This window comes from Suricata suricatta, chromosome 9 (genome assembly GCF_006229205.1).
Source record: "Suricata suricatta isolate VVHF042 chromosome 9, meerkat_22Aug2017_6uvM2_HiC, whole genome shotgun sequence".
Classification (NCBI taxonomy): domain Eukaryota; kingdom Metazoa; phylum Chordata; class Mammalia; order Carnivora; family Herpestidae; genus Suricata; species Suricata suricatta.
Genome location: NC_043708.1, coordinates 47,193,947 through 47,219,052, shown reverse-complemented (window position 1 = coordinate 47,219,052; position 25,106 = coordinate 47,193,947). Strand labels below are relative to the sequence as shown.

Sequence of the window (25,106 nt, the reverse complement as noted above, 5' to 3'; positions counted from 1 at the left end):
ACAATTTACTGGCATCCCCAGGCAGCCACCATGAGGCCTGGCCCACTGAACACAAATGAGGAGAGATGGTGATTCTGTCTCTTCCTATGTCCTGTGAAGAGACAAAGTGAGGGAGAAGATTGATAAGATCCGGCCCAAGATCAACTAGGGCCTGAGAGGAAGAAAGCCCGAGAGGCCCCGGAGAACTTCTCCACAGTCTATCTCCACTGGCCTCCGCAGTCCTTCAGTTAACAAGCGCTGCTCATTCAGGGATGAAGCAGATCCACAAACAGCGGCTGTGAACCGACAGAGCTAGCGCTCCTGCAGAAACGGCTGTTTGTTTCTGAATGGAGTATCCCTGGCTGAGGAGGGGGAAGCAGGAATCAGGCCTTTCGTCAAAGGTGAGCACCAAACGCAGTAACTCACATTTCCATTCAGCTTTGAGGCTGACACTTGGCTCTCACACCCATTTTCCTATCCGAGCATCTTAAGAACTCCGTGAGTGGACAGAAACATCACCACCATCACCCCTATCATACAGATGAAGAAACAAAGTCAGACCAAGGGACCTGCCCAACGACTCACAGCCTGTCCACAGCAGAAGTAGGAGTTCAGCCTTGACCATCTGGTCTTCGTCTAGCCCAGCAAATCTTTAATCACAAGAGGGACAGTATGACTTGAAGGGGCTCTGTGAATCACAGTCAAGGAGTGATAGCAAAACACTCTTGAAACTCATGGATCAGCCGGAGAGTCGTGTGAACTCTCCTGTGGCTGGAGAAACATTTCTCAGGAGATGCATAGGCTGAAGCCATTTTGTTTTCCTCCTGAGCACAGGAGGGTGAGCAGGCCAGGGTCCTGGGCTCTCTCTTCACAGAATTCCATCCTCCTTGCTAGGTCCTCATGGAAGGACAGCAAACAATGCCATTCTTGTTGCTCTCGAGTAACGGTCACATTTTTCAAGGCTATCTGGCAAGGTGTGCCTGTGCTCTAGATATCGGTAAGAAAAATAAAGCTGTAGAATTCTTCCAGCCTTTTATCAATTAATTACAGACCTACTTACAGTCTTTACCCTTCCTTATACACACACACCATTCTCTCTGCTCACGTTACACAGGTCTGGGGAGAGATCTTTATCTAAATGCCAAACTCTGAATTGCTAAGTGGCAATATTAGCTTGAGTCTTATGTTAGCCCTGATCACATTAAGCAACTTCACATCAAGTGGTACTTATATCAGTTTTGACAGTCCAGAGCCCATCCATATGCAACCCCAATATTTAATCTGGTTTCCTCCTGGTTGGTAATTTAATTCTCCTATAACTGCAGTCAATCACCTGTCAATCATCAAAGCTGTATTTAAAATCAATCTAGGGCTCTATTGTGGGAATATTAAGTGAATGGTTCTTTGGTCTTTCATAAACTACTCCTTGTGAGACTCAGGGATCATTCTGGAAACTTTTAAAATCATGCTTTTATTTCAGATGTTCTTTTCTCAATTTGGTTTTAGGATGCTGTGTAGTCACAACAGAAAAACTTTAGACATCCCATAAATCACAATTTTTAACACTACTGTACCAATTTATTTGGAATAGTATGATGTAATTAAAATTGTATTGACAGTTTCAAATCTGGTGATATAAAAAAAATTAGGCTCACTGCAATCTTTTCAGATACTTTGCCCTGAACTAGTACATCTAAATTCCAGTAAAATGTGTATAGTATCTGTAACACCTGCACCCCAAGGGTCAGCTCTGCCTCTATTGCAGGGCTCCCCTCTGGCATATGCTGGGAAAGGGATTTTATCTTGCACCTCTCTGAGTGGCCCACGAGTGCAGGTATTTTCCCCTGCCCTGTCCATCCAGTAGGCTCTGCCTGGCCTTTCCAGACTTGTCCCTGTGCAGAGGGTGCTGCTTCCTTCCTGTGGGAATCCCCAGAGGGTGACGTGGGCAAATATGTTCCTTACACTGGTTTCTTCACTTTCTGCCACCACAGGTACGCTATACCCAGGAGGTTGCTTTCCTGAATGCTGTGTAACTAAAGGAAATTACAATAAAAGAGATAAAAATTGGGGGTGCCTGGGTACTCAGTCAGTGAAACATCTGACTTTTGATCTTGGCTCAGATCATGATCTCATGGTTTGTGAGTTCGTGCCCTATGTCAGGCTCTGCACTGATAGCCTGGAACCTGCTTGGGATTCTCTCTCCCCGCCCCTCTCTCTGCCCCTCCCCTGCTCATGCTCTCTTCCAAAATCAATAAATAAACTTAAAAAATAAAAAAGATAAAAGTGAAAACTCCATGCTAAATGTGGGCTTTTCCCATAATCCAGGAGAGCAGTAAGGAATTTTAAACCCTTCTGAGATGACACTTTCCATTCCTAATCTTGCTCTCTAGATCTCAGACCTCACTGCCTAAGGACCTCTCCCGATGCATGTTGTAACTTTTCCTACACTTTTCAGGCACTCCCTAACCTTGAGGGTTAGCTCAGCCTCAGAATCTACCCTCTCTCCTGAACAATTCATCTTCTTGAGTTAATCTATCTAAATTGTAATCCCAGGATTGGGATAGAGGTGGAGGCTTGAACATTTTCTGGGTGCAAAGTGGTGGATTTGCTCTTTTTTTTTTTTTTAACACATTAAATCAAACTGTTCCCACAATGGGTTTTTGTTTCCTCACTTTTGCTTTATGACTAGTTTTGTGATGTTTATTTTTGTACTTTGATGGGTGAGGATTTCCATAGTATGGTCAGCAACTAACACTATTCTAGAAAGCTTGTAAATCAGCTGCTAAAATGATTTGGCTGGTATTATGGACAAAATGAAGACTTAAAAAGCATATCATTTCCTGAGAAAAGTAGTCATTGAAAAGGACCTTAAAGTAGTAGGGTTTAAAGAGCAAGAAAGGAGAGGTGCCTGGGTGGCTCAGTACGTTGAGCCTCCAACTTCGGCTCAGGTCATGATCTCACGGTTTGTGGGTTTGAGCACCATGTTGGGCTCTGTGCTGACTGCTAGCTCAGAGCCTGGAGCCTGCTTCAGATTTTGTGTCTCTTTCTCTCTCTGTCCCTCCCCTGCTCATGCTCTGTTTCTTTTTCTCCAAAATAAATAAATGTAAAACAAATTAAAAAAAAAGAGCAAGAAAGGTTTGAACACTCTACCGGTTAGGACCTGCTCCACTACAGGGAAGAGAAACCTGATCCCAAACCAAAGCTAGCAAGATTATATAACTGCAAAGTCCAGAAAGTATAGCTCATTTTAGATATGGCTGGTTCCAGAGGCTCAAAGTGAATCCCAATTTCTCTCTTTGCTTCTAGACTCTGCTTTCCTGTGTTGACCTCTATTCTTGGGTAGCTCAAGGCTTACTTTATCATTAGCATTAGCTATCCTACAAAAGACATGCCTCTGATCCAGGAGGGCTCTTTGCGGTTATGTAACACCCATCCCTCCACTTGGGTCATGTAACACCCATCCCTCCACTGCGGCTGAAGAAATGAAGCAACTGGGCAGGTTTGGATTCAGGGTGGGCAGAGGGGTCAGTGCAGTGGGTTCTTAGCCATTTGGTCTTTATCAGACAGCTGGGAGAAGGTCTGATGGAAGGCAGAAGGTATTGCTGATTGGCCACCACATGGAAAGATCATGAGTAAAGACAGAAGCAGAAAAACACACTGTATATCCAGAAACTTTGGTAAGAGAGCAAGAGGCAAGCAGATGTACCAAAAAGGGGACTGAACACCTGGCGGAGAGTTTCTACTTAACCTAGCAGGCTCTGGGGAGGTTTCCGCGCAGGATGCTGAACGGTTTGGAACTCCCACATTAGGAGAGTGCTCTGCCACCATTGTTTGCACAGCTGTGTGTGAAGAGATGCTGCAAGTGGGAGACTATGACAGGCGCATAAATTAGAGGTAATGAGGCCCGACCCGAGGTGGTGGCAGTAAAAACAGAAAGGGGAGAAACACAGCAAGTCCCTCTGATGGGGCATTCTAAGATAGGCTGGTTTTATGTAGAGGCAGAAATAACTGAAAACCACGTGAGAATAGTATCATTAGTAAAACTAGAAGTCAAGGCAGAAGAATCTAAATGGTGGAGTTTTTGCTTGAAATGGACCTACAGCTGCTTGAGCCAGCAGAGGAGGAGATCAGGCAAACAGCTAAAAGGTGAGGCTGGAGCTTAAGAGAGGGATTAGAGTCAGAGGTCCAGAGACAGTAGGCTTGTGGTTGGAATCACGAGCACTGCCCCATCCATGAAGGAGAGTGCGCAGAAGTGAGCTGTCGAAGATCCCCTACTTCCACCCCAACATCTCTCTGCTCGGCCATTTTAATGCCTCCTTCTTGATCTCTTGGCCTCATGTTTTATCCTAGGGATTAGTGTCGGAATAATCCTTCTAAAATGATTTGACTCAAGTGATTTCCCCATTTAATATCCTCTCATTGCTTAGAGAATTCAACTTACACTGCTGAATAGGGTATGTAAGACTCCATGTCCCTCCCTGCCCTCCTGCCTACCTATCAGTCATCTGATACACCCTACGCTCTATCAACACCAAGCCACCTTTGATGCAGTTGCAGGTACCTGTTTGGAACACCTGACAAGTTGTTCACTGGATTACAATTCATCCTTCAAGAATCCACTCAATGGTCCCCTTGTGAAATCTTCCCTGATCAACCCAGCAGAGTTAACATATTCCCCTTTGCACAGCCACTGTAGCTAATTCAGACCTTTATTATTGCACGTTTCCCAGAGTTGCAATTATTTTTGCATGCCTATCACATTAAGGATGAGTAAGCAACTTAAGGGAATAGACTGCATTTTATTAATTTATTTGCCCCTAGTACCTAACAGGGTACTGATGTGTATACTGGACACCTAGGGATATCTGTTTCTGTACTTGTTTGTGGACTGAATTGAAATAAGTGAAAAAAATGTGTCAAATGTTTCATAGAAGTCATGGAGGGTGGATATGATAATGGGAGAAGGAAGAGAATGTAAATATTTAGAGGATCCTTCACATCAGGTGTTGTTCTAGATACTTTACATATGAGACCTCAGCTTCCAATTAAATGTGGAAGAACAGCAACAGGCCTTATTACATTTGCTATTCCCTTTATAGTATTTTGAAGAGTCTCCAATAACTTTTCTACTAAATTCTGCTTCTGTTAGTCAGCAGCACTGGGATCTACATTGCTTCAAGGGGCTATTTCTCCGTTTTGTTTTGGTTTTACATTCTGCTGGGAAGTACCAAATCAGTAATGCCGACTAGCTTATTAATGCCTTATGGGTCTTCTTTTTAATTAAGTTTTTTTCTAAGAGCAACCTCTTACATCTTCTCCCCCATGACCTCCTACTCCCTTCCTGTCATAAGCATGGAGTCTAAAGAGGAGGTGAAAAAGTCAGGGTGGGACATAAAAGTAATTGATAGGCATACTGCAAAACGAAATCCCTTCTTTTTGACAACTGAGGCTTTGTTTCCCCCTGGACCCTGTTCTGTGTTGTTTACTTGGGCTGACTTCTTTCACACTTCTCCAGTTTGCAAGAGTTGACCAGTGTCAATTTTCAGGAGAAGCCTTCCTCCCAGCTCTTGTTCCTATATATTATCTAGTTTAACCATCACCACATTGCTGGCCAGTGCACATCATTCTCATTTTACGGAAAGGGACATCAACAGTAAGAGAGGTCAAGTTGCCCCAAAACAGAGAGCTACATTAGGTGGTACTCAAGTGAACGACTTTCTCAAGAGAAAAACAGAATGTTCAAGCTTGGATGCATAAAGGGGAGGTGACTGGACGGGGAATGCAACTGGGGCTGTCTCCCAGGACTGACGGGCAACTCCGTTCCTACTGGCCATACTGAGCTGCTACTGTGCTCTCCTCTTCCCTGGGATCTCAGGGTAACAACCACTTACTTTAGAGTAACAGGCAAATGCAGGTGTCATATATATGCTTGAGAACGCAGAGAGAGTTCTGGAGCAACAGAATATTTTAAAATCTTTATGACAAGATTTAAAAGCACATGTCTGTACCTACATTCATAAATGTCACAGAAATCCAAAGACACGCTCTGGTTAAACAGTAAACACACTCACACCAAGAGTGTGTGAATAGTTTTTCCTATTTTTAAGTTTCAAGAAACCAGGCCTATGCTCGGTGTGAATTATATGCCATGAGATTATTCTTTACATTCATTCTAAATGCAAGTGTAAAGCTTTTCATCTAGGTTTTGGATAAGAGAAGCTATTTGTATTGGGGCACCCGCGTGCAGCTGTACCGGGCACTGAGTACAAGCGGGTTTTCACGACACATTCCTAAAGGAATGATGTCAGGTACTGACTGTGGATATACGGGAAGTTTGTACTGTATACTTTTAACTCCTGCAAGCATTTATTTATTTATTAAAGCAACGATGAGCTGACAGGTAGACCTGAAACTCACACTGTTGATGCCTGGATTTCAGTAAATTAACAAAATGGAATAAAAGTTAACTTAAAAAAAATTACCGAGTGTTTAGAAGCACTGGTCCATCTAGGGTTTGATAGATTCCAGTAGTATCTCCTTAGAGCTAATAACATGAAGGACATCTGGTAACTCTTCAAACATTTAAGCCTGTAAGCTCTACATCCAGCATAGCTCTTTTCCAAAAGTCTTAATTTTGCTTTGCCAGGAACGAATACCAGTTTTCAACCCTGTGAATATTAAAAAGCGTGAACTTCTTCTTTATCAAAGTAAGTTAGTGCATTATGGGTAATAAATGTTTCTAAAAATTAAAACCGGCTATTTAGTGTTCATGATGATCTTTTCTATCAGTTGAGAATAAAAAGGCCTTGAAAATTTAATACATGTAGGTAAACCCATGTGCCTTTTTACACTGGCTGAAGAGGAAGCAGATACAATTCCTTCGTGTGCTCTCATTCTTGTCTTTTGGTACACAGTCAGGTAGTCTGAGGGATTAATTACGCTAAGCTCCTGGAACCCATCATGCATATGACGTGGTAAAAACTGTCTATCTGGGAGATAATTGCTACAGAAGTATTTTAGACTCACCTTGCTTTGAGTTAATATGTCTAAACTTTGAAAAGTTATATAGATACATCAAGTCCTAGACTTCAGAAAAACGATCTACTGCTATACTTTTAATGACTTGTTACCTAGTTGGTCTCAGTTTAACAGATGTGATAACAAGAATCACAGAGCAAAGAAGTGGCTGGAGGTCCAGGGACGTGGAATGTTAATCCTGGAGCTCTAGATGGCAAGATCAGGCTCCTGTACTAGATATGAGGATTTCCGGTTTCTAATAGCCTTTGCATGCCCATGGCACTCACTTTAAAACCATAACAATGAAGGGCGCCTGGGTGGCTCTGTCAGATAAGGGTCTGACTCTGGCTCAGGTCATGATCTCCCCGACCATGGGTTTGAGCCCTGCGTTGGGCTCTGTGCTCATAGCTCAGAGCCTGACATCTGCTTCAGAGTCTGTTATCTTCCTCTTTTCTCTGCCCTCCCTCTGCTCACAATCTGTCTCTCTGCCTCCCTCTCAAAAATAAACATTAAAAAATAAAACTGGAAAAATGACAGGGGGGCCTGGGCGGCTCAGTTGGTTGAGCGTCCTACTCGGTTCATGTTATAATCTCAGTTTGTGGGTTTGAGCCCCACGTCGGGCTTTGCCCTGACAAGAGGGAGCCTGCGTAGAATCCTGTCTCCCTTTCTCTTACCTTCTGTTCGCACTCTCTCTCAAATATACATAAAACACTAAAAAAGAGAAAAAAAACAGCAAATAAATGTTTTTCTTCTCCATTTTCTTCCTTTTTCTAAAATTGCTTACTTGTTCAAATAACAGTGCATGGCACAGTGTTCTCAACCTCCTCCCACTCCAAGCTCCGCTCCCACCATGATGGGGCAGTGATATTTATATGCGTCCTATACTCCCAACAAGACGCCCAGATTTTGCACTGTCATCTAGACAAAAATAGATTTATACTATACACAACTTTCCTACTCCCTACATGTAAAGTAATCTCACCTCTACTATAATCACAATATTTACTGAACACTTACCATGTGCCAGGTACGTGAGTGCATTTTACGAATTAAACAAACTTAATCCCCACAGCAAACTATTAGGTGGATACTATAATGATCCTCATCTTACCTATGAGAACAAGCACATGGAGTTTAAATAACTTTCTCAAGGTCACACAACTAGTAAATGGCAGAACCGGAATTCAAGCTGAGATAATCTGGTCTCCAGGCCTGTGCTGGAGAATTTCAGAATGCATGGAAAAAACATTATCATGGAGATAATTTGCTGTAACACATTTTTTAAGTCTGTTATTTGAAAGCTATCTTGTTGCTAATGAATTACATAAAATCTCACATCTGATGGGCTCACTAGATTTTCACAAAATTCCAACCAATACTTAAGAACCTAAGACACCCAAGACAGTAACAGTTTTAACCTACCTAACTGGTGTAAATGGTTTGATAATTTACTGCTTTCTTATTCAAAATTATGTAAAGTGAAAACTTTGCTTTTCCATTACTTGATTTTCAGTAAAATTCTGTTGCCACATTTTTTTTTTTTAATAATTGTATTCCCTTGAAGGTCTCCATGGTATGAAAATGGAATATTCTACTTTCACAATGTTTATTATCAGGGAATCAAAAAGTCTTTCGAACCCTGATGTTCCCTGAGGAGAAGGAAAAACAGCATCAAGTAGCTGGCCTCAGCCTACAGGACGAGGCCTAGTCAAAGGGCTACAGTCTTCTGATGTAACAGCTATTTGTTACTCTAGTGAAAAGCTAATTAAAATTAATTAGAAGGTTCAGGTACCTCAAACATACAATCAGGCATTGTATAAAAGGTACTTTCAAGGTCAATTTAATTTTCAGAACTTGACCAACTAATTTATAGTCTCTTAAATGTCTCTCATAGAAGACATCCATAGCAGAGAAATGGTTTATGAACTGCAATTTCTGTAGCTTTAGGAAAAACACTCAGAAATTCAAAAGGCATTATCAGAATGCAATTGGGGCACCTGGGTGGCTCAATCAATTAAGCCTCCGACATCGGCTCAGGTCATGATCTCATGGTTAGTGGGTTTGAGTCCTGCATCAGGCTCTGCACTGACGGCAGAGCCTGCTTGGGATTCTCTCTCTCTCCTTCTGTCTTCCCCTCTCTCACTTGTGCACAAGTTCTCTCTCAAAATAAATAAACTTAAAAAAAAAAGGAATGCAATAGACATAAAGATAAATCAAATATAATTTAATAAGAAAAAATTCCAGCTTTCCTTATACTGTTGTTATGGTCTGTTTGTGTTCCCCTGGCTCAGCCCAAAATCTTATGTTAAAACTTATTTCCCCAATGTGATGGTATTTGGAGGTGCGCATCTGAGACATGAGTAGGTCATGAGGATGAAGCTCTAGTAAGTGGATCAGTGCCCTAAAAAAGAGACCCCAGGGAGATCATTAGTTCCTTCTGCGATGTGCAGTTACATTGAGAAGACAGCTGCCTATGAGGAAGCTGGTGCCTTGATCTTGGCCTTCCAGCCTCCAGAACGGTGAGAAATAAATGTGTTGCTCATAAGCCTCCCAGTCTGGGATAGTTTGTTCCAGCAGCCACATGCCCTAAGAAAACCATATTATACTGGAAAGCAACTCATGATAGGTAGGTTTACTTTATTTAAGTAGTCTCCACCCGCAGTGAGGGGATTGCACACATGACCCTGAGATCAAGGGTTGGATGCTCTACCGACTGAGCCACCCAGGTACCCTGTATGTTTATTTTGTAAAATCTAATTTGGTTCTCCTTTAAAATGCAAGTGTGATTCTATTTCAAAATATTCTATTTTAATGACTTCCTTTTTATACACTGTTTAAAGACAAAGTCACGCAATGCCATCTACAGGGAAACTTTAGAATAACAGTCCTATTTCTATAACCCACACATCTTTAAATTAATAGAGCATTTATAGTCTGAGTTATTATAATATTGTATTTGGCATCATTTGACAAGAAAAAAAGCAGTAGCTGTGTAAAAAACAAAAATCCCACTAACAATCATTTTGGATTAATACCTCCTAAAATAATTAAAAATTACCTAACTCCACTCCCCAGTTCATCACACTTAAGAGTCAGAGACCTTTGATTATGAACTATGCCTGATCGAGATTCAAAGTTACGCAACCTCAAACAACTTTAGTTTTAACTGGTACAGGGTAGACTCAAATCATTGGAGACTGACCTGCAACAATTTCCTTTTTCCAACTATCGGACTCCCCCTTTCCTCTGGAGTCGCATCACCTTTACCTTGGTCAGATTCTCTAAATTTTCAGGTAAATAGTTTCCAAAGTTCATTTCTGTTTAAACTCTATTTCACAGCCCAGTCGCATTGGATTCAAAGCTCTTTCCCTCCCTATGCAGTGCAGGCCCACTGTAATCATGGATAGTTTGTTTTTGTATTTCTCCTCCTCCTCCTCTGCTCTCTCTTGGGAAATAGATGCTGGAAGAGGTTTCCTTAACGCGTGGTTCCCAATTTAGGCCCAACACCCAAACCACCTGGAGCCCTCTTGATAAAAATTCCATGCCTCTTACTTAATTGAATCGGTACCTGAACATGGCTTTTGTTTGCTTTTAATTTTCTAGGTGATTCCATGTGCAGCCTAGTTTGAGAAACACTGTTTTACCACAGGGCTCCCTAATTGGTGATAACTGCATGCTGATAACTAGCCTATGGGTTTCATGGTGCATAGTGTCAACACCCGCCCCACCCCGCACCCTGGCACAGAGGCTCATTCCTGAGCAGTCCCCACAACCCAGCCCTGGCAGTCCCTGGAGATTTGAGAGTTGGCTGCATTCTGGCTGATCCCCAGTCCCTGGCATCACACCTCTCATTTACAGCACCTGCTCTTGAACTTCCTCATGTGGCTGCACAAGTCCTTCAGCCTCCAACTTATGTCATCAAGTCTCAGGCTGACAGGACCCATCTTTAATACTCTCTGCCTGACAGCCCCTGCCTCTCCAATCACATTCCTGAGCTCTGAAACAGCAACACAGATATGCTAACATGCTGGGGAAACACAAATCCAACCAGGTGCAGAAAATGCTGGGTTCCCCTTCTTAGAGGCATCCTGAACCCTGAGTTGTTCCCTCAGGCCTCCCTCTCATGGTTTGAGTACAGATGCTCCCTGTCCCCTCATGAGAGCCCAAAAAACTAAATCCCATTCCCCAACACTGCCTCTCCCTGGCCTCCCCATCTGTGGAATGGTGGCTCGCGACAGGGCGTGTTACACGAACTGGCGGCACTCAGTAAGGCCTGCAGTGCTCGCTGGTCCTAACCACCACTGGTTCTCTTATCTTACAACGTGGAGACTTGGTACCTTTTAGTCTATGCTTTGCGGTAATCCAGAATAGGAGAAAACAAATCTCATGATTTATGTTACAAATTACTTACATCTATAATAGTCAGTAACTTGGGTGGGTTTTCCAGAACAGACGGCAATGAATGTACACAGGTGACTTATTAAGGAAGTGAGGAATGGGACCAGGACAGGAAAGGAAGCATGCCCAAGCAAAGGGGGGATTCTGACAAAGCTACAGAGGTGGACCTCAACCCAACTCCTTCAGAGAGTTCTGGAGCATAAGGTGACCTATGTGAGGTACAGGAGCTGGGCTTTCATCCAGAAATGTCAAGGAGCACTTCAGGCCGAAGACACAGAGGTACAGGGAGAGGGTGAACAGGGATCTGAAGAATCTGGGTGGGTCACTATAGCTGGTCAATGTCAGACTTATCCTTAGAAGTTCTACAACTTATGAAAAAGGCTAGAAAGTAGTCATTTGTGCCAAGACTTCACTAACAATAACTGGTGCTATCTGTAACTAACAAAGGATCACATAGTTAGTTTATACGGGTTTAGTAAACTGCTTCCTAAAATGCTAAGGGCAGTATGAACAAGGTATTTTGAAAAAGAACAGTAAAACAAACTTTAAACATTGAAGGAGGCTTGGAGGAAAGAATGTGTTTTTTTGACTTGGATCCTCAATTTCTCTAAATAGGGCTGCTTTTGCTTTTTCTGGAAAGCCTGCTTTAGATGTTCATTTTCTTCTAGATGTTCATTTTCTTCAAAACTATCTCTGGAACATTCACAAAATCACAGGGTCTTGAAAACAATGTTTATTTTAATACATAAAATGTGCCACCTAGCACCAATGCCTATAAGTACCAGAATCCCATCCAGTAAGTATTACTCTTCACAACTGGTGTGACTGAAATCCTTGACAGATCAAGTCTGTGAGCAGATGATTATCATTAATAACACAAAACAGACTACATAGAACCAAAGTCATTTGGTAAATGTATACAGAACTACACGTGTAGTTACTTAAAAACCTTTCTGTTTCATGTACAAACACCAATGGTTTTAGTCATTTTCCTAGAAGATACACCCAAGGAGAAGTGCAAGAGCCACATAAGTGCATAAGCCTGAAACCAGGCTGTTTATTCTCACTCCATTCTCAAATGGAAGACTCTGTAAAGATACCTTTCCCCCTCATGATTTACGTTCATTCTTACCAACTCATTACAGTATAATTTACTATCCAACTCACATAGACATGTATGGTGGAGGAAAAGAATAAAACTTTGGCTAATTTAAGTATACAAAATAATATTTTTTAAAAATAAGAGAATATTTAAATACTAAAGCTATCTTAATAACAGCAATGAAGTGGAAGATACATATAAAACCACTGCAGAATGATGTTAAAATAAATACCTCCTTTCAGATTTATCTGTCTTGAAGACAACTAAATTTTTCTAGTCTCCATTTAAACATAATTACATAGTAATAGATGCCTCTCTTTAGAAATTGGACCAGTTTATGTCTAGTTTCCTGAAGATACACCAAGTCAACCATGTTGCTTCACTTTATTTTTGGCAGACTCTGGCAAATCTCAATACCTATTTTCATTTGAGGAGTGACTGATATGCAATTGTCTTTTAAGCAGATCTTGATGCTGAGCTAAAAGTAAACTAAGTTGATTTTCAGGCCCAATGGCAGGCAGGCAGGCAGTAATCATTTTTCAAATTGCAGGCAGCCACGGTAGTTGTCATTTATATATCGAGTCTCTAAGGACATGCTGGAATAATCTGTGAACACAATCTTCCCACGCTGTATTCACAGGCCCCACTCACATCTTTAGCTTACCCAGGTTGTTAGAGACTTGGGTAAGATGACTAAAGATTTCACGATGGAGATTTCTATAAGAAAAAAAAAGGAAACTTTAAAGATTGATTTCTTATCAAAAATTAAGTACCTACTAGGTACTTAATACTAGGTAATATGCTTAGTACTGTCTAAATGCAATTCAAAGGAACAACCATGCATAATTTTTGGAGATGGTTCTTTGCTGATACCTAAACACAAGCAACCAAAGAAAAATGAGACACTCTGGACATCATCAAAATTAAAAAACTTTGTGCTTCAAAGGGCATACTCACAGAATGAGAGAAAAAATTTGGAAGTCCTGTTCTGGTAAGTATCCAGAATATATAAAGAACTGTTAAAACTCAACAAAAAGACAACCCAATTTAAAAACAGGCAAAGCACTTCTGTAAAGATATACAAATGGCCAATGAGTACACGAAAAGGTACTCAACATTACAAGTCACTTGGGAAATGAAAATAAAAACCACAATGAGATACCACTTCACACCTACCAAGACGGGTATAATAAAAAAACTGACAATGACAAGTGCTGGTGAGGATACAAAGAAATCAGAACCCTCAGCTATTGCTGACGGGAACGTAAAATGGTACAGCAGCTTTGGAATAGAGTTCCAAAGCAGCTTTATAATAGAGTTAATTCCTCAAAAAGTTACTGAATTCCCATATAACCTAGCAATTCTACTCTAAGGTACATATCCAAGAGATTTGAAAACACAGGTCACACAAAAATTCTCACATGAATATTTATAATAGTATTATTCATTATAGCCAAAAGTGAAAAGCACTGAAATGCCTATCAACTGATGAATTGATGGATAAAGTGTAGTATATGCACACAAAGAAATATTAAAACTATATTTAAAAAATGTATTATATTTAAGAAACTGTAAGAAGGAGTTAAGGGCTGATGATGTAGGCTCCAACATGGATAAACCTTAAAAACACTATGCTATTAGAAGTCAGATACAGGACGTCATAGAGTGTGTAATTCCATTTATATTAAATGTTTAGAATAGGCAAATCCATAGAGAACATACTGGTGGCTGCCAAGGGCTAAGGAGAGGCAGGAATAGGAAGCGGCTACTAATGTATGGGGTTTCTTTCTGGGGTGATAAAAGTGTTTAAAATTAAAAAGTGGTAACCATTTTGCAGTTCTGTGAGTATACTATAAAACCACTGCATTGTACATTTTAAAAGGGAATTTTATGGTATGTGAATGTTACCAATTAAAAAAAAAACTGATTCTGGGGCACCTGGGTGGCTCAGTCGTTTGAGTGTTGGACTCTTGATCTACTCAGGTCATGATCCCAGGGTTGTGGGATTGAGTCCTGCATCAGGCTCTGTACTGAGTGTGGAGCCTGCTTAAGATTCTCTCTCTCTCAGGGTCCCTGGGTACCTCAGCTGGTTAAGCTTCTGACTCTTAATTTCAGCTCAGGTCATAATCTGAATGAAAGCTGTGAGATCACACCCCACCTCAGGCCTCAGTATGGAGCCCACTCAGGATTCTCTTTCCTTCTTTCTCTGCCAGTCCCTGCTCATGCTTGTGGGATTTCTCCCCCACCCTGCTTGCGCTCTTTCTGTAACAATTAAAAAAAAAAAAAATGATTCTTTGGTGGGCGGGGAAGCAAGCCTGTACATTTAGGAAACACCAAATCTTCATGCCTCAAAAAAATTCTACTTTCAAAACTATACCACAGGGGCACCTGGCCATCTCAGGTGGTAGAGCATGTGACTCCTGGTCTCAGGACTGCAAGTTTGAGTCTCATGTTGGGTGTAGAGATTAGTCCAAAAAAAATCCTTTTTTTTCCTTTTAAATTTTTATTTTGAGAGAGACAGAGAGAATGTGAGCTGGAGAGGGGCAGAGAGAGAGGGAGAGAAAGAATCCCAAGCAGGCTGTGTGCTGACAGCACGTGCTGCCTGATGCACGGCTCGATTTCACAAACCAGGAGACTGTCACCTGAGCTGAAATCAACAGCTGGATGCTTAACCAACTGAGCCACCAGGTACCCCTAAAAACAAACAAAAACGACCCGGTACAACAGCTTGAGCTAACCACATTCCTTTAAACGTAAAACATTTAAAAATTTATCTTTATATCTCCAGCCCCATGCCAAATAAAAGTCTGTAGATCTGAATTACTAACTCCATCAGTCCTTTCTTTATAGTCCTAACACCTAGCCTTGATCCCCTAAATTGCAAGTTATTTGCTTTTGGCTAGAATCCACATAAACAGAAAACTTCATTGTAAGCAAATTCAATCAAAGAGAACAGAAACAAGTGGGATTTACTAAATCAAGCATCCTTAATTCATAAACTTGACCATGTCTTTGCTTTATGCTAGTCACATATACAGAAGGTGATACAAAAATGGAGGAGACACAATTCAGCCTTTCTATTGGCCTAAACTCTGGGCATCACAGAGGCAACTTGCATAAAATGTTAATTATTTTAACAGGTAAAGGAAGCAACAAAAAAGGGAAACATACATAAATTCTATATAACGAAGGGCATTTTTATTTATTGTACACACCTGCCTTATTTTACTTTGACTATTTAAAAGAATTTGGGGGCACATAGGTGGATCATTCAGTTAAGAATCCAACTTTGGCTCAGGTCATGATCTCACAGCTCCATGAGTTTGAGCACCGAGTTAGGCTTCGTGCTGACAGTGCAGAGACTGCTTGGAAATTTCTCTCTGCCCTTCCCTCATTTGCACTTTCTCTCTCAAAATAAATACACTTAAAATGTTTTTGAATGACTGGAGAAAGTTCACAAAAGTCAGAACTGGCATTTTAAAATCTCTAATAAGAGATAATACAAACTTACAAATAACTGAGTTACTTGCTTGAGGTAATGCCCAATTATAAACCTCTAGTATTTACGGATGGAAAGGAACTTTATAAAAGCAGCCTGCCTAATTTTATAGGAAGAATCCAAGGCCAGGTAGACTAAGTTATCTTAACACTGAGAGTGCCTTAGTTCGGTGAGTTATAGGAGCCGTTTCCCACATCACAATCAACACCTACACCACACGTTAACTCAGAGACAGTGTGCAGCTAATGAAATTTCCTCAGAGGATAAAGAGCTGGGACTATATTTACCGGTTTTTTCTTTCTGATGTATAAAATATGAATATCTTCACTTCGATATTCTTCATCATGTTTCTCCAAAGGAATTTTTTCAAAGTCAAAGTCTAGTTGGAGAAGCTACAAATTTAAAACAGAAATACTTTAAATTCAGTAATATGAAGTGTCTTGTGGGGACAGAAGTCAGAATAATGGTTAGAGTACTGACTCAGGAAGAGCACACAGGAGCCTTCTGAAGTCCTCAAAGTGTTCTATATCTTTATATAGGGTGGTGGTTGCTTGGGTGTATACACATGAAAAACTGAGCCGAGCACTTGATATACGTGCATTTTACATATGTTTTAATTCAACAGAAACTGTCTGGCAATATAAAAATTCCTATTATAGTCTCAAAGTTCATTTACTTTCATTTTCAAGGAAAATATATATATAGGGGCGCCTGGGTGGCTAAGGGGGTTGGACGTCCGACTTCGGCTCAGGTCATGATCTCATGGATCGTGGGTTCAAGCCCCACGTTGGGTTCTGTGCTGACAACTAGCTCAAAGCCTGGAGCCTGTCTCTGGATTGTCTCCCTCTCTCTCTCTGACCTTCCCCTGCTCTCTCTCTCTCTCAGAAATAAATAAAAAACACTAGAAAAAAATTTAAAAGTAACATTTTAGCACGTATCCGAGGCAGAATCATCTATTTGCCTTTTCATTTAAGTAGTCCTTTCAGTGGATAAATAGCAGGTCTGTGTAGATGTACCCTCAAGTGGAGTCACTTATAAAGTGATGGATGGATTTTTGCCCATCAAAAGTGTTTGGGTGACAACCAGGGGGAAATGGGTAAAAGATACATGGGGCTCTATGTAGTACTCTTGCAACTTTGTATGAGTCTTCATTTCAAAATAAAAAGAGGGAGAAAGAAAGAAACTGAAAGTAGATAGGGTATCTTTCAGGGCACAAGGGTGGCTCAGTCGGTTAAGTGTCTGAGTCCTGATTTCAGCTCAGGTCATGATCTCACAGTTCATGGGTTCCTGGGATAGAGAGCCACGCTGGGCTCTGCCCTGACAGCAGGGAGCCTGCTCGGGATTCACTCTCTCTCTGCCTCTCCCCCACTTGCTCTCTCTCAAAGTAAGTAAACTTAAAAAAAAACAAAAAAGAAAAGAAAAAGAAAAAAAGAAAGTAGACATGGTATCTTAGTCAAAGCTTTCATAAAAATGTACAGAAAAACACAGAAGAACATATCGCATTTCCATGTTGTATACTCCAAAAGTAACACATACATCATTGATATGTTCCCCAAAGCCAGCATCGTGTTTAATCAAGAAACAATGAAAACTTTACAAGACAAGGGTGTCACCATTATTTTCGATTGTAAATACTGGATTACCTAATTAGAAAAGAAAAAGAAATAAAGGATCAGAAAAGATGAAAAAAAAAACAGGGGGCTTAATAGAATGGTGGGCAATGAAAGATCCTCTCATTAGGTTCCTACAAGTAGAATGCTTTCCCCACTCAAAACCGCCATAAATACTTGAACACTCAGTCACATAAAGCCTTGCAGGAGGGTAATCAGTAAAAAACAGATCTAGTACAGTACTTACCTCAAAATATTTTTTCTCAATTTCTGGATTTTTCCCCATTGTTCGTTGCTCATAACAACATATAATACAAGTCTCATATCCACTAAGATCTTTTAGAGTTTTCAGCAATGGCTCCAAAGACTGTTCAAACAGGAATATAGTTTTTATGATTTTTAAAAATTTATATTTTCACTATATAAAGGGGACAGGGGAAGTACAAAGTATTTATAATTTCCCTCCAACTTATCCATCTTTCAATCAATTCAACAAAGTGTATGTGGTTAAAGCTCTGTAACTAATGACTGGTAAACTTAACTAATCAACCATTGCACTGATTTCAGTTTCCAAAGAGAGGAGTCAAATGACTGCATTTTGAAGTGCCTATGGGAAAACTGAACTGACCTCACCCTTAAAAAATTAATTTTATGTAGGATCGCCTGGGTGGCTCAGTCGGTTAAGCCTCTGACTTCGGCTCAGGTCAGATCTCAGGTTCATGGGTTCGATCCCCAGGTCACCGGGTCAGGCTCTGTGCTGACAGCTAGCTCAGAGCCTGGAGCCTGCTTCCGGTTCTGTGTCTCCTTCTCTCTCTGTCCCTCCCCCTCTCATGCTCTGTCTCTCTCTGTATCAAAAATAAATAAAACATTAAAAAATTTTTTTAAATTATTTTTATTTAATCTATTTTAGGATTTTACCTACAAAGGCAAGTCTGACACGAACTTGAACATAAGTTAGCTCGATCATTATTTTAAAAATGAGTGGTGCCCACAATGCTATACAAATGGATTTTAAAAAATCATTCTGAATACTCTTGCCACAGAAAAAAGAATTCTTTACAAAGCAACTGAATTCTCAATGTCATGGTTAACATGTTGACTAAGAAGAGCTTAAAAAAACTTAGCTTTTACCAAATGGTAAAATCTTTTTAAAACATTACAGAAGCTTCTAGTAAAATGCACATAACACTTTTCTCAACTGTTTGACAGGTACGTATGTTTGTTATTAGTGTACATGTATAGTTCCTTATAACCTTTATTTTATCTTTACTGTGTCATCAACTTTAGGACAAACATCCTGCATTTAGAGATGTTAAAATATGAAGAAAATGTTCGGTATGAAATCCACGAATCATGGTACAACTTCTAAAGGAAGGTACTTCACTCACTGAGTACTTACCTCTTCATAGTATATGCAGTCAGCCATCAGTATGTAGTCTGGTGGAGAAGGAAAGTCTTCTATTTCTTCACCCCTTAAAAATGCCAACCATATATTTTAAATGTTGCTTTAATAATTTAAAACACAGTTTTATAAACAAGGCCTAAAAAGTCCCTTTCATATTAACTATGCTTTTAGTGAAATGCAATTTAAAGCAAACTAAAAATCATGACTTAAAACAAGCTGAAATGCCATACAAACCATTTCAGTACCTTGGCTTGAATGGAACCAGTGATAAGATGCTCGTTCATATTAATATTCATTTTCAGCAAGTCTTGCAATTCTTCAAGATCGGTGACTACAACATCAGCCCTGTAAAATAAGGTCGACTGAGGCATAGGCACAAGTATGGTAAATCAGTAATGCGGGTATCCCGAACAAAGGGGCCCCCTCCCGCCAGCTCTTACCCGAGGGTAGCGGCCATGAGCCCCACGGCCCCTGTGCCAGAGCCCAGTTCCAGCACCGACCGCCGGCTCAGAGCGTGGGCCCCGTCGCCGGAAAACTCGGGTGTTTCCAGGTACTTAGAAAGAACAATGGCAGCATCCCAAACAACGCAGCCCACGCCGCCAGAGCCATACTGCTGCAGTCGTAACACTGTGCCATCTCGCTTCTCCAAAACTCGAACAAAGTTCCGCAGCGTGTCCTCCACGGAGGACTCCAGAGTAGCCGCCATCGCTGCCCGGCAACAAGAGGCGGCGCACGCGGTGACGTCACATCCACACGCACCGCCCTAAGGGCCGACCTGAGGAGAGCCCGGCGCCTCCTAGTGGCGAAGTTGGCGCCACAGCGCGTGCGCAAATGCACAAAGCCGGGAAGGCCGCATTCCCTGGGCGTGGTCGAGCACGAGGCCACCCGCTCCCTCAGCGTGAGTGCTGGTCGGCCTCGCTCCGCTCAATCACAAGTCAGGCCTAACAAACAGGTAGTTTAAATCACTCTTCCAAAGCTAAGATTATAAACTGCTCTTTAAAAAACAAAGGCAACCTCCGGCTGTTTTTACCTGGAGACTAATTCACAGGGTAGTTATTGGCCTTAAATCCTGGCAGGTTCCAAGATCCTGCCAAGGAAGGCTGTAATCCTTATCAAGAGTTTACCAGCATGCTTCTAATGAAAGCATAAAAATAGTTGCTGGAAGCTTGCTGACTGTGTTTTAAAGGTTAAGACAAAGTTATCCCTCTAAAATTTACATCACTTAAATTCTTTGGGATTATGTAAGGGAAGCTGCACAAAATACTGTAAATAATATGGGTGTATTTATTTCCACAGAACTCAACAGTCTCTCCCCTTGTTCCTTATAATGAAAACACATACTTTAAAAGTCTTTTAAAAATTAAGACTGGGGTGATTTATTAATCTTGTTAAGAACTCTGATACAAAGCACAGTAAAAGGCCACAGACCAGTAAATAAACAACGTGGCTTTGGGCTTTTACAACTGCTGCTACAACACTATTAGCAAAACACGCTTTTTCATCACTTTGAACCCATCAGTCCAAATGGTAAAAGTTTTATTCACTTCTCTAAATAAAAAGTTTAATAAAGCTTAAGTATTTGCTGATTTAAATGTTACCAATGTAAAAAAAATTTTTGAAAAAATTTTATTTAACATGAAATGTATAGAGAAAGTTACTAGGTTTTGAGGGCAAAACAGTTGGTTTCTATGCCGTAAGAATTTTTCCTCCGAATTTCTGAATTGGTAAAGTAGCAGATTGTATTATAGGCCTCAAGTCACTTAAATTTATATAGGTTACTAGCATTATCTTTAAATATACAATATAAACAAAACTGTACATACATGGCATATTAACTTTGTTTTCCAAAACAACAGGCAACTCATTAGCTAAAGACACCATAGTCTGCAAAAACAAAAGGCACATCTGAATGAGATACATGCCCTTTTTCCCTCTATGATTGGGTTAGGTAGTCTCTGTATACGTTTTGACAAAATAATAAACACAGTGCATTCTATTATTTTCATTCTATTTTTCATTTTTGTCTTCAGCAGCAAATTCTGGCATTTAAGACATGGCATTAAAGAGTTTTTTAAGAACAATGGGTGTTTTTCACAATTCTCCTAAATGTAAAAACTAGAAGTAAAAACTATAAGATGGCCAAAGAGTTTTAAAAATCAGTAATACCATAAACCCCCTATATCTGTGTAAATTCATTGCCTTAAAAAGGCATCTATTACTCAAATTTGAAAAATTCCACAATGCACTATCCCCTTTTTCAGTGCAATCAATGTTACTTTACACCATATTTTAGCAGAGTCTACAGTGCAAATATAAATTCTTTATACTGGCCTTTTGGCAGCACTGAGGATCTGAAACAAGGCAATGCTACTGATCACCTGAGGATCATGGTAAAGGACTTTAGTATTTTATTTTTCTGATTTTTAAAAGCTTACTTGATCAGTAGCATTTTTGTAAGAGCATTATTTGTAAAAAGTACTAAAATACTATGCCTTTTTCTGAATAAATTAAAAAAAAAAACTTTTACAAATACCATTCCAGTGTCAATGACTACATATGGCTAAGGTCATTGAGGAGTTTCTGCATTTTCTAGCAAAGGCAGTCTGTACGATGGGGGGTGCGAAAGCTCCCGTTTATAAGTCTTTGGTGGCAGTTTTGGTAGGTGAGGGCTTGAATTCTGCCTTGGTGGAACAGGGGGAGCTTGAGGATGAGCAAGGTTATTGTGACTGGAACTGAGCGCATAGCATCGGCGTGGTACTCTTGGAGAGGGTGTGCTAGGAGGAGTATTTGGCGAATTTGGACAGGTACTAACGTCTCTGAACCACTCTGGATCTCTGTGAAGATGTCCTAGTGGAGGTGGCTGAAGATTAAATGGACAGTTTATAAAGTGTTCTGGAGGCCGAAGGGGAACTGGTGGAGGGGTATCAGGAAGAGGATCTCTCGGCGGTGGTGGAGGTGGACTATGCAGAGGCCCGTCAAATGCACCAGTAGGAGCAGGAACTCTGGGTTTTACCTTTGGAGGAGGAGGCTGTCTTGGTGGAATAGCAGGGGGGTCATCATCAGATTTTGTATTTCCCTAAAAAAAAAAAAATTAAATTAAATTATACCTCCATTCTCCTGAAAAATCTGTTAAGAAAAAGGTTTAAAAGACTGAAAAATTCTTATGTGTTCAGTTAAATTCAGAGGCTCAAAATAGGTTAATCTAATTTAATGATCAGATTTATCAATAAATTACTTCCAGTATAACTTGGGGCCCAGTTTAGTATTTTTACATATGAGATGTTTTCATTGAAGCTTAGAACATAAAGCCTCAAGTTATCTTGTAATTATAATAGGCAAGGGATGAGTATAAGGGATGTATAGCTTTGTGAACATTAAAGGACATAATGACAACAGGACTTAATGTCTAGCTTCTGCTTTCTGGCCATCTACATCTACTGTCCCCACTGAGGTTCTCAAAGTGGGATCCAGGGACAGCAGCCGCAGTACCAGTAGGGATCTTGTTAAAAAAATGCAAATTCTTGTGTCCCACCCTAGATCTACTGAACCAGAAACTCTGGCGATCTGGTTTGAACAAGCCTCCTAGGTGATTCTGATGCAGCCTAAAGTGTGACAAGTACTGGTTTAATAAAACTTTGAAAATGCTTTTTTCCATTTCTACCAGAAAGAAAACGTACTTCTAAGTCTCTGAATCTGCCCAGCCTCTTTTTAGAAAAAATATTACAAAAATTAAGCAATTATTTAAAGTATTTTTCTAATAAAACAACCAAAGTGTTGAAAAACCTTAAAGGGTAGCCAAATTATAATCTACAGACTTTTTGTAAGAACAAGCACTATTTTGAAGACTCACGACTTTGAATAAATTGAGTAAGTTAAAGCAAACCTAAGTCCTGTTGACTACCTTGGAATTTGAAGCATCATGATCAAACTTTTTTCGAGGAGGAAGAGGAGGAGGAATCAGTGGCTCTTCACTTAGTTTATGTAAACTACCACATGAACTGAAGAAAGACTCTAGGAATAAAAAAGATTAGTTGAACCACAATTCACAGTGCAATCATAAGACTTTATTTCAACACATGATCAACTCTGCTACAGCAAATGTCAGACTGTACTGTAGCTGATTGTTGATTTACCTATTCTCTCCACTAAAACCTAGAAGCTTTTTGCGGGTAGTGTGTATTTATTTTTGTATCCATAAGCACTAGTACACTGGCAGTCCTTGGCATATGGTAGGTACTGTAGCTACATGAAGACATACAATTTAATTAAAATTAGTAAGATTCTGCTCCCTCAAAAGCCTTTTTAAAATCTGAAACAGACAAAACAAACATATTTGCATATATTGTAGTAACTTCCAGAGAAAAGATCATACATAGTCATACATAATATTGAAGCAGCTAATATCAGATACATTTCTACACAGGTAATAAAACTTCTAAATAGGAGAGCAAAAGGTAAAGTTGTATCAAATAACCTTTTCTCTTTGTTAAGTTTCTCACTGATAAAGGGCATGTTATATAACCACATTAAAGAGAATTTACAAGATGATAAAGTATTCAGAGGAAAATTCTATGCCAAATGGACATAGAGTAAGAACTGTTTTTCCAGGGCTCCAGGGTGGCTCAGCTGGTTAAATGTCCAACTCTTGATTTTGGCTCAAGTCATGATCTCATGGTATGTGAGACTGAGCCCCACATCAGGCTCTGCACTGACAGTGTGCAGCCTGCTTGGGATTGTCTCTCTCCCTCTCTCTCTGCCCCTCCTCCTCTCTCTCTCTCTCTCAAAATAAATAAACATAAAAATTAGTATTTTCATTTATTTCTTTTGTTTTTTCATATGATAAAAATACCTATACTTATGGACCAAGTCTAATATATATATATATAACACACACATATATATACATATAGTTGTTATTATTATATATATATATATATATATATATATACACACACAGTTGTTATAAAAGCAGTGACCATGTCTCATTTATCATTATACTAAGATTGAGTTCACAGGAATTAGTTGGGAAAATTGTTTAATTTTAAAGAGTTTAATTTTAAACACATTGTGTGAACTGCTTATGCAATATCCAAGTAAAGATGTCAACCTCATTACTCCACGTAAACAACTGCTGTCCCAATCATGTGACTGTAGTCACCTCATGGGTCCTGTTTCCTCAGGGTGTTGATAGAGGAAAAAGTATGTCTACCGGGTGTTGGCAGATGCTGCGGGATGTTAGGCAGAGCACTATGTGCAATGGATATATTCCTTTTGCCTGCCCAACATTTGCCCTGTCCCTGTCTTTGGAAGCAAACTACGTCCAGAGATGGGGCCTGATTAGACCAAACCAGTAAGAGTAATCCAATCCTTCAGCCACAGTGACTAGTTTAGTTAAAGGCATGTGACCTAGTTCAGACTAGTGAAATCTGGAAGATGTGCTAACAGCTACTGAAAACAAAGTTCCTTGCCCTTCTGGAAAAGCACTCCGCTAGCCTGTCTCTCTTTTCTGTACCTCTCTTTTCTTCTTACCTGATTGAATAAAGAAGCACACAAACTGTTATGCTCCTGCTACCCCTCTTATGACCTTGAGGAAAAACAGTCTTAGATAAAGCTGATAATTTAGACAAAACAATGAAGAGTCTAAAAGAAACCTGGTCTTTGATAACATCATTGAGTCACTGATTCAACAAGTCTTAAAGCAGCTTTCCTCTAGGTTTCCAGTTATGTGAATCACAATGCTTTCTTACTGTTTAAGTCAGACTTAGGTGGGTCTTCTCTTCCTTACAGAAACACACACCCATGGAAGCAGAAAATATCTAAATGATGATAGAAAAGCTGTGAGAGCTTCTGAATATAGGTCTAACTCTACCATCAGACCACAAAACCACTATACTTCTTACAGCAAGCACTCAACAATCCTTGCTGAAGCATCAACATGATTTTATTTTTCAATCAAGAACACTTCCCTGGGGTGCCTGAGTGGCTCAGCTGGTTAAATCTCTGACTTCGGCTCAGGTCATGATCTCACAGTTTGTAAGTTGAAGCCCCACGTCAGGCTCTGTGCTGATAGTGCAGAGCCTGGAGCCTGCTTCAGAT

At 40.2% G+C, this 25,106-nt stretch overlaps 2 protein-coding genes across 5 annotated transcripts in view; both read right to left on the bottom strand.

The window, feature by feature from the left end:
• Positions 1 to 12,112: 12,112 nt before the first annotated feature.
• Positions 12,113 to 20,257, bottom strand: VCPKMT (valosin containing protein lysine methyltransferase). Of its 4 annotated transcripts, XM_029951101.1 has the most exons (6): positions 19,451 to 20,257; positions 19,245 to 19,355; positions 19,005 to 19,077; positions 17,853 to 17,972; positions 16,283 to 16,387; positions 12,113 to 13,213 (listed from the first exon to the last, which is right to left on the bottom strand). In XM_029951101.1, exons 1-6 carry the CDS (start codon positions 19,714 to 19,716, stop codon positions 13,199 to 13,201), a joined length of 690 nt encoding a protein of 229 aa, XP_029806961.1. In that variant the 5' UTR covers positions 19,717 to 20,257; the 3' UTR covers positions 12,113 to 13,198. The 4 variants fall into 4 exon arrangements, with proteins under 4 accessions (XP_029806961.1, XP_029806963.1, XP_029806960.1 ...); XM_029951103.1 differs by lacking the exon at positions 16,283 to 16,387; XM_029951100.1 differs by lacking the exon at positions 12,113 to 13,213 and having other exon boundaries at positions 16,044 to 16,387.
• A 104-nt stretch (positions 20,258 to 20,361) lies between these two features.
• SOS2 (SOS Ras/Rho guanine nucleotide exchange factor 2) overlaps positions 20,362 to 25,106 on the bottom strand; it is a 58,393-nt gene continuing 53,648 nt past the window's right edge. The window contains exons 22-23 of the mRNA XM_029952189.1: positions 22,912 to 23,021; positions 20,362 to 22,086 (exon numbers count right to left, since the gene is read on the bottom strand). Of these exons, the coding sequence (XP_029808049.1) occupies positions 21,577 to 22,086; positions 22,912 to 23,021 (620 nt within the window). The 3' untranslated portion in view covers positions 20,362 to 21,576. The remainder of the gene's footprint in view (positions 22,087 to 22,911; positions 23,022 to 25,106) is intronic.

Excerpts from the sequence above, each read along its gene's own strand:
- VCPKMT (XM_029951100.1), bottom strand. The coding sequence starts at position 19,716 with ATGGCGGCTACTCTGGAGTCCTCCGTGGAGGACACGCTGCGGAACTTT. Across the intron at positions 19,078-19,244 it reads CAAGCCAAGGTACTGAAATG|GGGTGAAGAAATAGAAGACT; the intron begins GTTTGTATGGCA and ends GGCATTTTTAAG. Across the intron at positions 16,388-17,852 it reads TTGAGAAAAAATATTTTGAG|CTTCTCCAACTAGACTTTGA; the intron begins GTAAGTACTGTA and ends TTAAATTTGTAG.